General features: G+C 33.8%; 1 protein-coding gene across 18 annotated transcripts in view; it reads right to left on the reverse strand.

The window, feature by feature from the left end:
• The window catches only part of DMD (dystrophin), a 1135802-nt gene that overhangs the window by 581414 nt on the left and 539201 nt on the right, over positions 1 to 15187 (reverse strand). For 13 of the 18 annotated variants that reach the window (XM_072937290.1, XM_041719926.2, XM_072937332.1 and 10 more), the window contains 7 exons: positions 12539 to 12718; positions 10357 to 10485; positions 8568 to 8738; positions 5019 to 5141; positions 3411 to 3548; positions 1376 to 1528; positions 249 to 431 (listed from right to left, as the gene is read on the reverse strand). In XM_072937290.1, the coding sequence (XP_072793391.1) occupies positions 249 to 431; positions 1376 to 1528; positions 3411 to 3548; positions 5019 to 5141; positions 8568 to 8738; positions 10357 to 10485; positions 12539 to 12718 (1077 nt within the window). Of the gene's footprint in view, positions 1 to 248; positions 432 to 1375; positions 1529 to 3410; positions 3549 to 5018; positions 5142 to 8567; positions 8765 to 10356; positions 10486 to 12538; positions 12719 to 15187 lie in introns of those variants that run through there. The other 5 variants (XM_041719931.2, XM_041719935.2, XM_041719949.2 and 2 more) reach the window with 5 other exon arrangements.

Consider the following 15187-nt stretch of genomic DNA (forward strand, 5'->3'; position numbering starts at 1 on the left):
AACAGAAATAAACACAAACTTTTCATTGCTGAGTTTTTTGTAAATGACTGATTTAACTTGAGGGCAATTTTCAGACCCAAGCAGATCACTATTTTATCAGAGCACATAAAGCTTCCCCCAGTTGCACACAACAGGGCTTTTCTTATTAATATCTGAAGAGTTGACACTGACCCTGATGCTCTCATTGTTAGTAGGATGCTGTTAGTAGTAGCAGTTGCAAACATATGGGTTTGCCAGTAACAACTCACAATTTGTGCATAGTTGAGTCTTCCAAACTGAGCAAATTTGCTCTCAAAATCTTGCCAGCGCTTGCTGAGCTGTATCAGGGTTGGCTCCACTGCTTTTGCAGCCCCATCCTTAGACAGGCGTTCAGCCTGCCTGTGCACCGCATTCAGATCTTCCTTCTTCTTCTCCAACTCTCCACCAATCTCCTAGTGAGCAAAACCAATACAGGGCCCAGGACAGTTAGCTAACTAGATCAATCAACTTAAAATTAGCAAAATACTTCCGTCAGAAAATCCATTTCCATTTTATTGTCACAAGTAAAATTTACAGCTTATTTTCATATTATTCATATCTTATTTTACATTTAAACAAAACAAAAATAACTGAAATTGAAGAACTTTCTTGGAGATGGGCTGTAGAGATCCTAAGAGCTAGTAAACTATGAAACTGTTAGCAGAAGCCAACAGTTCACATGTTCAGATTCTTGCTAGCATATTGGGATGGGCAATTGGAGAAATTACTTTCTCAGTAAGGGTCAGCATATTCAGGACAAATAGTGTTTGAACAGCTTAAAAATATAATACTAGGCTCTTTAATTTACTAGTTAACTCCTATTTTACTCCGTGGGAAACTCAACAGAGAATGAAGCAAAGAAAGACGATGTAAAATAAACCAGGAAAACCTTTGACAGTATGTAAATAAATCTATAGAGGTTGACAGTGACATATGAATATGTTCTGATGAAAATGAATGTGCTAACATGAGATAGAGGTCATCCATATATTGGTAAGTCATTTGTTCATCTGGAACAAAGATACATAAAATCAATTACAATTTTTACTAGAAAACATTTGATGCTTCTTAATACATTGCACACTTTCTGTACTATTGACAAAACTTTATATTTAGTGTGTTTCAAATTATTTATATATCATTCTGTATAGGAAAAAAATACAAAATATAGTACAATAAAGAAATGCCACTTTAAACACAGATAATTAGGGCTTGCTTTACTATAAATAGAAATAAAGAACTGAACATATAATTTTCTGTAGCTATAAGATAGTATTTTTTATTGCATTTGCTGTCCGTTTTACTGATAAACTATCACTCAAAAAGATCTATCATCGCCAACCCAAAACAACATTACCTTTAGCTTCTGCTCATCTTTGTGGTCTGGCAGACCGGCTAACTTTTTCTCAATGTCATCCAGCCATGTCATTAGGTCATCAGCCTGCCTCTTGTACTGATACCATTGATGAGAAATCTCTAAAGCCTTTTTTCTTCTTTGAGCTCTCAAGTCCTGTTCACAGTGCAGACATTATTAGAATATGAATTAAAGGCTTATAAAATATGAACGGGCATGTGTGCACACTGAAGGGAAAAAAAGTGTACAAGGCTACTAATTTTTTAATTAAATGTTGATATTTAAAGCAAGTATATGACTAAATGAACATATTTGCATCAATTTAACAAATATTTTCTGTTTGTTTAAAAGGAGGTTACCTATTTCAGTGTTGTTCACATGTTGAATAAACCACCGAGACTGTCGCCAATATTCAGAGAAGTTAAGACTCTTACATAAATGTCAATATTTTATATAAAACACTTCTGCTCAGAATACTTACTGGACAGATGGAAACACAGCCCACTTCGTATCTAGCCAAAAGTGGGACTTCTGTATGTTGTGGACTCCTGTGAATTTCTAGTCTGCATGAAAACTCTGTAGCTATTCAAATGAAAATCACTGCAGTGCAGAAATATTTGCAAGACAGATTTTCTTTATATAAATTAAATAACAAATGTCTTGTGTTTATAACTCTGCTTTATAAAGAATTAAAACTTCTCTTTAGCAGGAAGGTATAAAGTGTTTGGCTTTTTCCCTTAGAAATGTTATTAAATATACGTTTGCCTTAACTGCTTAACTTCACTCATGCAAAATTCAGAAAATATTTTATTTACTTTAACTTCTTATTAGGAAATAAAATTTAAAAATACTGTTATATTTCATATAAAAATACACAGATTAATTTGCCTCAACCATTCTTGAATTTTATTCACCAGAGTGAATGCCTTAACTGAGTCACCCAAAGGAAAATCTATCACTATACCATAAAAAACAGCCAGGGAGGATCTCGTCAATAGCACAGTGCAATAAACAGTGTTCTTGTTTCTCCAACATAAAAATTATGAATTGCTTCCATTTAGCTTGGAACAGTCAAAGATACACATAATAGATTTCAAGCGTCTTTTAAATGTGGACAAAACAACAGTATATCCTAGCTATCCTTCCAAATTCACACAGACTTGTAAAATTGTAAGAATTAGAATGAAGCCCACAGGAAAGGAAAAAGCATGCATAAAAATAAGTAATAATAAAATGTAAACATGTCATTTTCCCCAAACCAAAGATAATTTAATCAAAATTATCCAAAGAAAGATTCTGCTTGCTGGCAACATAAGAATTCTCCTGCAGTAGCAAGAGCCTTTAGCTCCAGGCAGGTGACCAAGGTGACTCTCTAATGGAAAGATTCTTTCATCACTTTTATTTGCCATAGAAAGATGACACTTCCAATTGTATCTGTCAACTGGTCCACATGGCATGGGAATACACCATGTGCATTTCTAGGAACAATATCACACTGTTTTACCTCCTGGATTGTGTCAACTCAGAATGTTCAAATGCAACCTTGGGTTTCAGCCTCTCAGCTGCTTTGTCTATTGGTACTACAACCTATCCTATTCTAGAGAGCCTGGAGCCACTTCTTCTAGCAGGAATGTAGTGTGTAAGTATTTTACTGAAGGAGAAACAACTTATTCATGGCCAGAAGTGTGTTATTCAACTGAGAATACAAATTTGTGGGACCTAAGGTCTTGGTTGCTGTTGAATAAATATATAACACACATAATATGCTAAAGAAAGAATTATGAAAGAAATCGCTGTTGTTCAATTGGCAGTCACACTGTTGTAATGCTGAGGATAAGACAATACTTCTCAAGCTGAAGATTGTAAAATGCCTTTTTCAAGGCATCAAGAGAACTGTAAAAGAAAATACATCTATAACCAAATAGATTCAAATTACTCATCTCTAAATAATAATTATGATTCATTTAGCAAAAAGATGCCCTGAAATGAAGAAAAAAAAGGGTTTTATAGCATGTGCTTATAACTGTAGCTCCTATACCTTGAGGGCATTATGTTTAGTCCGCAACAGCTGCTGTTTTGTCTTTATCTCCTCACGTTTTTTCTCATCTGTGACTCCCTTTTGAAGCCTGTCGCCCCTTTGCAGCAATTCTTTCACTGTGCTCTCATCCTCTTCACTCTGATTTGAAAAAATAACCAATATAATGTGCATTTTAATCTAATAATTACTTAAGTACTAGTAGATACAGTCTATGCCAAAGTAATCACATAACAGCTACTTGTAGTTGTATACTGATGATCAAGTAACCTTTACTTGCTTTCTACAAAATATGTAGAGAGATAAAAGAAAGACAGCATCTGCAAATCTACAGATTTTTTGTAGTGGATCTCATGCAACATCCAGGACAACAGCATAAAAACAGAGGCAAAAACTTGAAATATTTTACTTTCAAATGTAAAGAATAGATATATGCAAAATATTCTAAATCATTGTCAGTAGAGATTGAAACTGCCACTATGCTGGAAGACCATGCAATTACTGACCATTCTGTGTATCATCACATTGAAAATCAGCTATTCTGAAATCCTATCACCAAGCATTTTTTTTTGTAGAAGCCACCTACAAACCAATGAATCTTTGAAACTGAATCTATGTCACAGCTTCTGGCAGTGTCTTGAACCACTCTAAGCATTTGATGTAAAGAAAGGGAAACAAATATGCTCAGGTAGTGGAAACTGCCCTATCCAACTTGATTGACTTTGAATTTAGCTCTACATACACATGCTAAATTCTGTATGCAGCACGTAGAGCCTAAATTTTTTTTTCCTGAATAAAAGAAAAAACATGCTGTAAATATTACCTCCACCACTGATATGAAACAGACACCTTTGAAGAATTCCTTAAAAGTAAAATAATATTGAGTCTTTATATTGGTTGCAAATAAATATATATTTGATCTTGCTGAGGACTCAAGAAGAGAGGGTTCTAAAGATGAATCTCCCTTTTTGCCCAGCCCAAAAATGTCATATCACTGAAAATCGCTCTGGAGAACATACACCACAATCTCAATAGCAGCAAAGCACTGCAGTATTTTACTCCTCTTTTTCCTTTCCCCCCTCAGCAAATATGAATAAATGGTTTTATGACTTGCAATGAAAAACATAAATAATAAAGCTTACCACAGCCACAAAACCTATTTACATTAAATGCTATAAGCAGATTGGTTAAGAACAAATTGGTAAGTGGCATTTCTTTTCCTGAGCCTTTATTTTTAGTGATGCATTCCTTAACTATTGTGCCAATTTTGTTGCATCATTCTGAATTATCCTGGCCTTTATACTACTACAGAGATTTTTATATTCATTCCTTATTCTGTAATACTGCTGGTAGTAGTACAGGACCCATGGATGACTTTCTTGGTTTGCTTAGTGTTTTCATAAGGGACAAGAAATGCTTGTCTGATATACTAAAAATTAAGTTAGCACAAAAAAAAATTACTGCTAATTTGGAACTTTTGATTTTATAATCTATTAGCATAGAAAAATTTTCCCATAAAAGATCCATATGCAAATATGGGTTTCTGATTTTCACTCAGATTTTTTCATCTCCCTCCTAATTTTGTTCAGACTTCCATTTCAACCAAATTACCATATCTTTATTGAAGTCCTCCTCTTTCAGATTCACTCCCTGCTGAATTTCAACCTCCAGTGGTTCAAGCATTTTTTGTATATCGAAGTCAAATTGCTCCAATTCCTTCAAAGGAATGAAGGGCTAAAATAGAGAAATACGAAGATTATTTATTTAAAGGACACATTTCATAGTTTTATTAGAAACAGAAATGAAAAGAGATATCTGTGCTACACAGATAAAACAATATAGAGTTTATATTGATAAAACAATGGTAGAGTTTCCATCATGTTGAAAAATATCTACACCATACTCAAAGCACCCAAAGATAAAAATAATGATACAAATTTATGTAGAATTTACATGTAAGTAAACCAAAGAATTTTAAGGAGAGTGAAAATTAGAAAGGAAAAAATAAAATACATTCTCACATTTGTGCGTAAGAACAAGTCCAAATAAATACTATTTTTCTAAAAAAGAGAAATTTTTACTATACTTGGTTAAATCTGGTTTGTCAGAAATTATTCATACAGCATCAAGAAGTCCATTCAGATGAAAAAAACCTACTATTAATAACTGAGAAAATTTTAATATTAATCTGGTTCAGTTTTTGAAAAATCAACAAAAGTTCAGCTTCTGTTTCAAAAAGCCTCAACAAAAATTCAGGATGAAGAAAAAGTCAATCAAACAAAACAGTCTCAATTCCTCCAAAGTAAATCACAGTATAATTAGGGTGATTTATTTTAGTATTCAATTTTGAACTCTCCAAGAGGTGCTACTTATTAAAAACAATGCAATGCCATCTGTTGGTCCGACACAATTGCCTGTGAATAGTTTTATGTACAATATATGGTCTATTTATTAATTGCATTGCAAATGATCAACAGAAATTTTTTCTTCCTTCAAAGCTTTAAACACAACAAGAAGAAAGACAATCTCGGTGGTTCTTGCATAAAATTTAGATTAAAGGTAATTAAAGGTATTTTTGATGGTCTAGGAACTCTTGGATGTGCATCTGTCTTTCCTCGCTCAAGACATAAGTATATTATATTCTACCTAGCACTCTTTTACTCTTTCTTCTGGTATAATTAGTTATTATAACATGCAAAATTTTTAATGAAGACAGCAGCAATAAAAATTAATCAGTAAAAACACCAGAGAGTGGATGTCAAATGAAATCTGTTCTCAGATGCCCTGAAAGACTCTGGGTAAAAAAGCCTTAATTGTCTCTTGTTGATTATTTTAACAACAAAGATTTTTCACATTTACAAACATTAATGGAAATATAACAATGTACAATATTTATAGAGAATAATATTGTGTTAACAAATTTTCATTAAGAGGCTCAGAATTACACTTATCATGCACTTCAGCTGAGTTAGAAAAAACAGAAAACTACACAGTAATTTCTTCTCAAATGCTCTGAAGATTATTTTCTAAAGTACTTAAATGTCATTAAAAGACAATCCAAATAATAAAATTGGAATATAAAATGTATAGGCTCTGAAAAAGGCTAAAAAGAATAACAAAGAAGAAAGTGGAAAGTAAAAGGAATTCCAGTAATTGAATGATGTTCAGACTACTTGAAAATGGTTAAGTCTCATTTCAGTATGTTATGAACATTTTGTTAATTCTTGACATGACAATTATACACTACCATTCACTGACTTAATGGATCATTTCTTATTTACTTCCCTGTTGTACTGATTATTGTTACTATTTGAAAAAATATAGCTAATTTGAAGGCAGATGAGAAATTATTGAAAATAGGTTATGAGAGATTTCAATCCTTTTGAATTCATGTTTTAATCTTTCACAGAGTGAATAATTTTACATAAATATGGGGGGGAAAAGCAAAAACACTTAGGAAGTATATCACCCCATAATAATAATAATTTTCCAGCTCATTAAACCAAAATCTTAAGGAATGTACAATTGCCTACATTACAAAGGTAGACAGAATGGAGTAGCCAGTAATTTGATCCTTTATAGAAAAGCATATAGCAAGTCATTAGAATAGTCAATAATTCAGACCAGTTTTTACCTCTCCATGTGATTCAATACTTATAATAGTAATTATCATTTTTGAATAATATTCTACTTGTGCATTTTCCAAGGTCCTGGAAAATGTCCTCTAAATTCTAATTTACCATTATAATCTGTGTGCTGTAGTAATTCCTTTCATATTGCTGGGCACTTCTCTAAATCTTAGTGTGATTTTTCCAATTCCACCCACCTTGCCTTCAGAAATGGAAGAAAACTGGAGAGGGAAGGCTGCAGGTGGAAGACATCTGCAGGCTGTGTTCTGAAGACACTTCATCATGATAAGAAGCTTTTGTACCTTCTTTGAGTGAGCCCACAATATGCAATGCAAACACTGAACCCTCAATAAGCTATCTACAGGCAGACCCATTTTTCCCTAGGACAAGCAATAATTTCCCAGGATCCCACCAATGTCTGCATCAGCTCTGCAAGTTTACAATAAGATGGAAGTGCAAAGTAAAACTAAGATGGAAATCCAGACTGCAGATAGCAGGTGTTCAGAGCAAAAACATCAGACAGCACAGTTTTCACAAAGATGTCCTCAGTCTACAGCTTGTGCATATGTAAGGAGTCAGTAAGAAGCTGGAATGGCTGAAATACTACTGACAGCCATTAGGAAAAAAAATTGTTACCTTTATTCAGAAGACATTATTTTGCTTCAGAAATTAAACCTAAATAAACCCAAATATCTGCAGAGATACAATGGTTAAGCAGGATACTGAGCTCTGCACAGATCCCAATAAATCATGGAAACCATGTCTCTTGGCTTGTGCTTTTTGCAAAGCTTATTCCCTGCTTTGCCATGGATCTCTGTGCATTTATTTCCAGTGTTAGTATGATGACCAGCAATAATAGCTTAGGATCAGGATCTGTGCATTCCCAGTATCCTCTATACCAATCTTTAGGGCTGTCTCATTTAATCTGATGAATAGGTCTTCAGAATAAAGGCAGCAAAACACAATGGAGAAAGTAGGTGGCTTATGTCCTTCTTCATTCCATTTCAGAAGGCACAACTTGGCCAAAAATTACCTAATCCACAATGAATTCAGATTTAGAAGTCATGCTGGTTCTACAGATGAATAAGTGAAGTAAAATTGATATAATCTCTACCTATCTATTTCTATCTCCAGCACTGGGGAATCTCAGACTCATAGCAAAAGACTAAATGCACTTGAAGAAAAATTGGCTCTCAAAACAAATCTATATGAAAAAAGGCTACTCATACTTTGCGAAGTTAGAAACTTATTAATTCTCCGATGTTCATTTTTCGTAAGTTAAAGATGTAATCATTGTTACATTCAAATAAAGTCAGTTAATACTTCTAATTGTGAAACAGTGAAAAAATACCTTAATGCCAAAACCCCCAAATATTCACACTTAATAAAAAAATAAATCCTTGGGCTCTACATTTTTTCCCTCTAAAAGCTTAGTTTTTTGAGGAACTGTAGCCCACTATGTAGTTGCAATTGTGCACCTTACACAAACACCATTTTTTATGCATCTCCATATGGAAGCAAGTCCTCCTACCTTTACACTCTTAATTCTCTTTGAAATAGCTGCAAGTCGCTGGTTGAGCTCTGAGAGTTTAGGCTCTACCACTTTCCTGCAGTGCTCCCCACGGTTTGCCATCAAGTCTCTGGCCTGGTCACGCACAGAGTCCACCTTGGGGTGAATGTCATTCAGCTCAGCCTTTAAGCGCTACAGTCCGTGAGCAAGAGACAGGGCTTGAAGTTAGTAATAAATGCAAAGAGAGAGAAAGAGAGAGAGAGAGAGAGAAAGTGTGCAAAGGAATAGGGCGCAAAACCACAAAGCAAATTCAGATAATCATACTTGAGTGTGTAAATCCAGTAGAAACACCTTAGATAACATTCCCACTCATATCCCTCAAATTTATAGTGGGGATGTGTCTACATGTCTGTTTTAGTATCTCCTGGCTGAAATTAATGGGGATTATTATTTCTAGGCAGATTCTTATCTGCAATAATATTGCAGCATATTTCAGGATGCATTAAATTATTTTATGTTCCTAAAGGTAGGAAGAGCTGTTAATTAATGTATTATAGAACTAGATGTGTAATTGTTGCTTTCAATACTACTCAGGGCCATAGTTCAGGCGAGTAAAAATGACCAGAATAATAATAAAAGAAAAGTCCTAGTTTTTCTATAAATCTGTCACAAATTAAAAACAAACAAACAAACAAACAAACAAACCAATAAAACCAAACCAAACCAAACAAAAAGAAAAAAAGGGTAAAAGCCTTTATCCTCTGCAATATAAATCTCAACAGTAGATCCCAGTACAGGCAGAGGCCAAAAATAGATAGCAATGCATTTGGGAATCTGAAATACAATTGGGCATTAAGAATTACATTTTACTGTCTGCATGAACTACCTTTGTGCAATGCAGACATAAATATAATTATTGATAATTTTACTTTATATGTGATGGTGGAAAAATTGTTCATTCATCTACAAAAGCTAGTCTCATAATCCTGCTGAGATCAATGAGATATTGATTTATGCTCTGCCCTGGAATTTGTAAAGTTTTGCTGCAGCAAATGGCATCATTATGTCAGTGTCAGCAATGGAATTCTGATTTTGATTTGTATACTCTTACTCAGATATTATGTAATGACCATGGAGTTCATTACACAGTAAAATTTCACATTGACTTCAGAAGAAAAAGGAAAGTCCCTTTAGATAACAATTTGATGTTGTTCTTAAGGAAAGTATTTTAAATGAGATATTTTAACATACACATCCACATAACAAGCTAGTTTTTCATCAGTTGGACAAATGACACATTGGCCAACTAAAACCTCAAGGTCAATACACTAACTCCTGATTGTACAGCTAGTTCACCATATAATGTTCTTGTCTGTGTTGATGATCTGGCCCCAGTGTTTGTAGAATTAGGACAATCATATGACAGAAATATCATACATATTGGAAGAATATCACAGAAAAACAGAAATACAATTAAAAATAAAGGGGACAGAAAAGAGAAATATTTTTTTCAAACAAAACAAAATCTTGTGTTAAAATAGTATTTTCCAGCAGACATATGTTTGATAAGCTGCTGTTTTAGTAACTAGGAAGTTCCCAAGAATTATAATAACAATCTGGCTTTATTTCTGCAAGGATTTAATTTTGGTAATACAGAGCAAATTTATTAAGTAATCTACAAGTTGCTAGAGGGTTTAGCACAGTAAAAAGAATTTTAATCCATTTGTGATACCTTTTGAAATATGCTAGTTTTGACACAGTCCTTTTTAGAATAAAAATAATGCTTTCCGGTAAATCACATTTTTTTTACCTTAAGAATTTCCTCTTTTTGCTGGGGTTTTTGTTTTTCAGATTCATCCAACAGTATTTCAGCACGATACATCCAAGTAGTGACATTAGCTACATTCTGATCAAAAGCCTCCATGTGCTTTTGATATTCCTGTATGTGGAAAAGGTAAATACTGCATACAAAAAATGTAATCAGAACTGAAACAACAGCTGTAGTTATCCCAAGTGTGGCAAACATGCACACATTATGAAAACTTGTTTGTTTTACACAATAACTTCTTGTTTTGTGAAGGATAGAATCAATCTGCTGTTTTTTTCCTTCACTTTGCATGTTAGATTTCTTTAAAAAGATATTCTAGGAGAGAGAGAGAAGATTCCAAAGTGACAGGCAGCAGGATGAGAAAATCACAGGAAGACACAGGTGTCGGCAGCTCAGTGAGGTGCTGAGAGGAACAGGAGCTGTTAGCCAGACCTACAGGAGCTGCAAAGGAGTTTCCCAAGAACAAAGTACAGAATTCATTCTGGAAAGCCAGTAAATTGACTGAAACTCAGATGGCCACAAGGATGCACTTGCAAAATCACAAACACTGGGAGCTTTGCATCTAAACCTCTTATGGACATTTCATCTAACTTCTTGACTTTGAGACTTTTTCATTTTAAAAGCTATTCTAGTTGATATTCTGATAAATCTTCATTTTTTTGCTTCTTTGTCTTTTTGGGTGAGCTCACTAGAATGTGGCCTATGCATATCCCACACAACACATATGTAGACCATACAGCCAAAATCAAAGGTATTACTAGTACTTTTGGCACCCAAATGCACCTACCTTTATTTTACTCTGTTCTAAAATTGGAAACAACCCCTCAATTACCTCTCTTAGACCTTTTTATCATGTGTTTTAGCAAATATTAACCACAGAATCCAAAGCCGGGAAAGGGAGGATGTACAGGAGTATATAACTGTATCAACCTGTAACACCATTATATGCTTCTTATAATCAGTTCCAAAATATACCTGCATGATTCTGAATGAAATTCTTAAGTTTTCCAGATACTTTCACCTGGATACTTTATTCAGCTGAGGAAGCCCTTAAGTGATGCTCTATATTTATTGTATATTATTGTATATTTATAAATATATAAATATAATAATATACATATAAGAATATTTAATGCATAATATACAGAAATAAATATAAAAATATTTATTTGTAAAGCAGCCATACAGACTATAGTGGAGTTCTAACACATCAAGCCCTGAAAAGTCATGACAAAGGTCAACACATCCTTAAAAAACTTCTGTTTCTCTGGTGTAAAACTGCATTCCCACACTCTCAGGACCAGAAAAGGCAATCAATATTTCGAAAAGCATTCTGACAGCCCCGTTGTTAAGACTCTTTTGTAGTTAAGAGTTCAGACTGTCACTTCTTCATGACAGAACGAATCTGAAGGCAGAATAAAGTTATGGGACTGTCTGTAGTTTGAGACAGCTGGGGATGAGGCTCCTGAATCTGTATGAAACGTGTATTAGGGTTTTTACTTTCTACTACACTTAATCCAGTCCCCTTAAAGGAATTATCCCCACGCCAACATGCCCTATAAAACACTGCAAAGGAGGATCATGAAGTTTTGAAAGACCAAATCATAATCCTTCAGCACATTATATGTACACTCTGAGAAGAGCTTACGATTTAGTGGCCTCTGAAATGGATTAAACTCATACACACTAGAACTACCCTGTGGGCCAAACCAACTTGTAAGTGGAAACTTATTGCCCAGTTGTACTATTCCAAACAGAAATGCTAATGCAGCCAAAAGTAGCTGATATTGCTGGTGTAAATACTAAGATTTTCTCAGCTTACTTGACTATTTTTTTCACTTGACTACTGAAGTAATCTCTGTCCTTGAAACTGCATTTAATTTATTAGGAAAAAAAAAACAAACAAACAAAAAACAAATCAAAAACAATGCAAGAACTTTTGAGACAGACAGGATTGCAAACTGCTAACAATCAAACTTCCACTCAGTAGTCATAGATCTTTTCAAAGCATACTCTATGTACTAAACAATAAAATCTAATTGGCTGTGTACCTGTGTATTCAATAAGCACAATCCAAGGCACCAGAAAAAGCACTTCTATAAGGCTGGGCATATACAAGTGGAAACCAACATTTCCTCTGTGTGAAGAAATGCATTGTCCTTACCAGTAAGAGATTGAACCACTCCTCAGCACGTGAAGTTACTGCTTTCCAGTTACTGTTCAGCAGGCTGAGTTTATCATCCACAAGACTCTCCTTTCCTTTCATCACTGCTTTCAAATTCTCTCCTAAGTCACTGATGCTCTTAAGCTGGACTTGGCGTTTCTCAATCTCCTTCCGTGTTGCCTACATGAGCAGGACAAGTAATAAAATATCTGGGAATTAAAGATTATCCACACTAAGAACATTAAATGTTAAATCAGGCAGCAAGTTTATACTAGAACACACAATCTTGCTTCCTATAGGAAGGGAAAGCATTCTGTGAAGAGAAGGAAATAAAAAGCAAATTGTTTCTCATGAGGTCTGATAAAATCGTATATATTCTTCATCTTCTTGCTATAGCTTAATTTAAAGAAAGTGCAAATTATCTTTCATTTTAGTGTTCAAAATATAATTTCAATACCTAATTATTAAAATGAATATACATTTTATAATATTTATATAGAGATGTTTAAAGTTACTTTTCACATAATAAAATTAGATAGCTATCAACTAGCACATAAAGCTTAAATAATAAATGGGACAATAATACACCATCACGATGATACCTTTAGACTGAAAACTCCATCAAAAATAGTTTAGTGATATTTTATTACTTTAATATTTGTCAATGCAATCTTTTTCAGAAGAAATCATGTTCTTTTTTTCTGCTAAATTTGTTTCCTAATTGTAGAAATGTATGTTTTCATTACATTCAGTTGGGATTTCATTCTGCAAACCAAAATACTAAAAATAAACTGTTGCCCATAGCATTTCTAAGCTTGAATGACTACAACACAAATGCAGTGCTACAGTCAGATTTCCAGCACCTATTCCCACTGTTATCTTACCTTACAGATCTGATAGGAAAGGTTACATAATTTACTCATTATTCATGTCTTAATATTCACTGCAACTTGCAAGAAGTCTAACAAAAGGAACAAATCCAAGCATATTTAGACATGTAAAAAAAGCAAGTGTTTAAATAAAAACCAGTGAGATGACACAGGGAAAAATGTGTCAGCACTCTTACAGCAGTCTTACTGAATACTCAAGGAAAGGCACAAACTCCTTACACCTAATTTCACATATAGCCAGTTTTATGAGAGAAATTTATCTGAGATCGGCACCTGACAGCAATGATCCAGGCATATAAATCTCTGCTTATAAAACCAAACTGCAAGCAGAAATCAAGTGTTCCAAGATGAACACCAACAGAACTTAGTAGAAAAGGAAGAAGTACTGGTCTTCAGAGACACAGATTTCTCACAGAAACTTGAATACAATAAAAAAACCCCAAAAACTCCAAACAAATGTCAAACACGATACTTCCATCTCAGGATGAATGCTATTATGCAGTAGAGCCCCACCTTTATGACCTCCACAGTATCACATCTCTCATGGTCACAGATAAGTATAATTTTGTTGATAATGTATTTATAGTGAAAGTGGAATGTTCATTTTTCAGTAAAGACAGTATAAAATTATTATTTTTTGTAAAATAGAATCTAAATAGTATCTTCAACTTATTCAGCGTGTCACACTTAAAACAGCAGCTCATTTCCTATGCTTAACAGAATTCAGGATCTCATTTTGCAATGTTATTTCACAGAAAAGATCTTACACTTGTATTTAATGCAAGTATGAGAAATTTTCCCCCTTCTATCAATTTTCTAAAATACATACTATATGTAATAGATCCAATTTGCATCCATGATTGATGCAAATTACTAACAATATACTATATAATTATAGAATTTGAAAAGGAGAGTTTAAAATTTCAGCAGATTCCTGTCAGATGAAAGGAAAAACATGCCCTCTTCTAGTACTGTTTTATCTGTTTCACAGCAGGTGCAAAGTGTCATCACGAAAAAAGAATAGCACAAAGGATATAATTTACCTTCAACTGAGGATGGAAAATTTTTGATCAGCTTTATTTCATTTTCTAAATTATTTTCTTTCATTTGGAAAAGATTCTCTGAAGTGAATTTACCATGGGTGGTGGTTTCTTTTGTATATTACATTTATGAAAATGCCAATTTTGGGCTACATTAAAAAATGTTAATCCCAAGTAGTAAACAGATGGACCAAACAATTAAATGTCTTTTAAACAAAATGTACCCAAAACCCAGATGTGCATTCCCTATGTGTAAGAAACTAGTTATTCCTTTCAAAGTAAGGAATTACTGTAGACTAAAGACTAGATGCACCTCTGAGCAATATGGATTTTAACTCCCTCATTTAATTACAAGTAAGGGACATGAACGAAGTAAATGCCCTTTATTGTCATAAAAAATATTGTGGCCTTTAACATAACATTGAAGTGACAAAAGCATCTTCCTCAATACTTGATATCTCCAATACTACAAGTCCTTATGCATAAAATACAGGACCCACTGAATACAACTGAAAATCTAGCAGGGTCTTTAAAGTCTGGGATTCCACAGTGCATTATCAGTTATGACTTGTTCTGTAGGTTAAGAAGAACACCAGGTAAACTAACTTTCTTTCACAACTTCCATGAGACCTTTTTGGTTTGTTTTTAATTTGGCATCTGTGCAGTAGATTCCTAAGAATTTCCCATTTTTCTTTCCAGTGTTACTAGAAAGTGATAGT

The sequence above is a fragment of the Taeniopygia guttata genome, chromosome 1 (genome assembly GCF_048771995.1).
Source record: "Taeniopygia guttata chromosome 1, bTaeGut7.mat, whole genome shotgun sequence".
NCBI lineage: Eukaryota > Metazoa > Chordata > Aves > Passeriformes > Estrildidae > Taeniopygia > Taeniopygia guttata.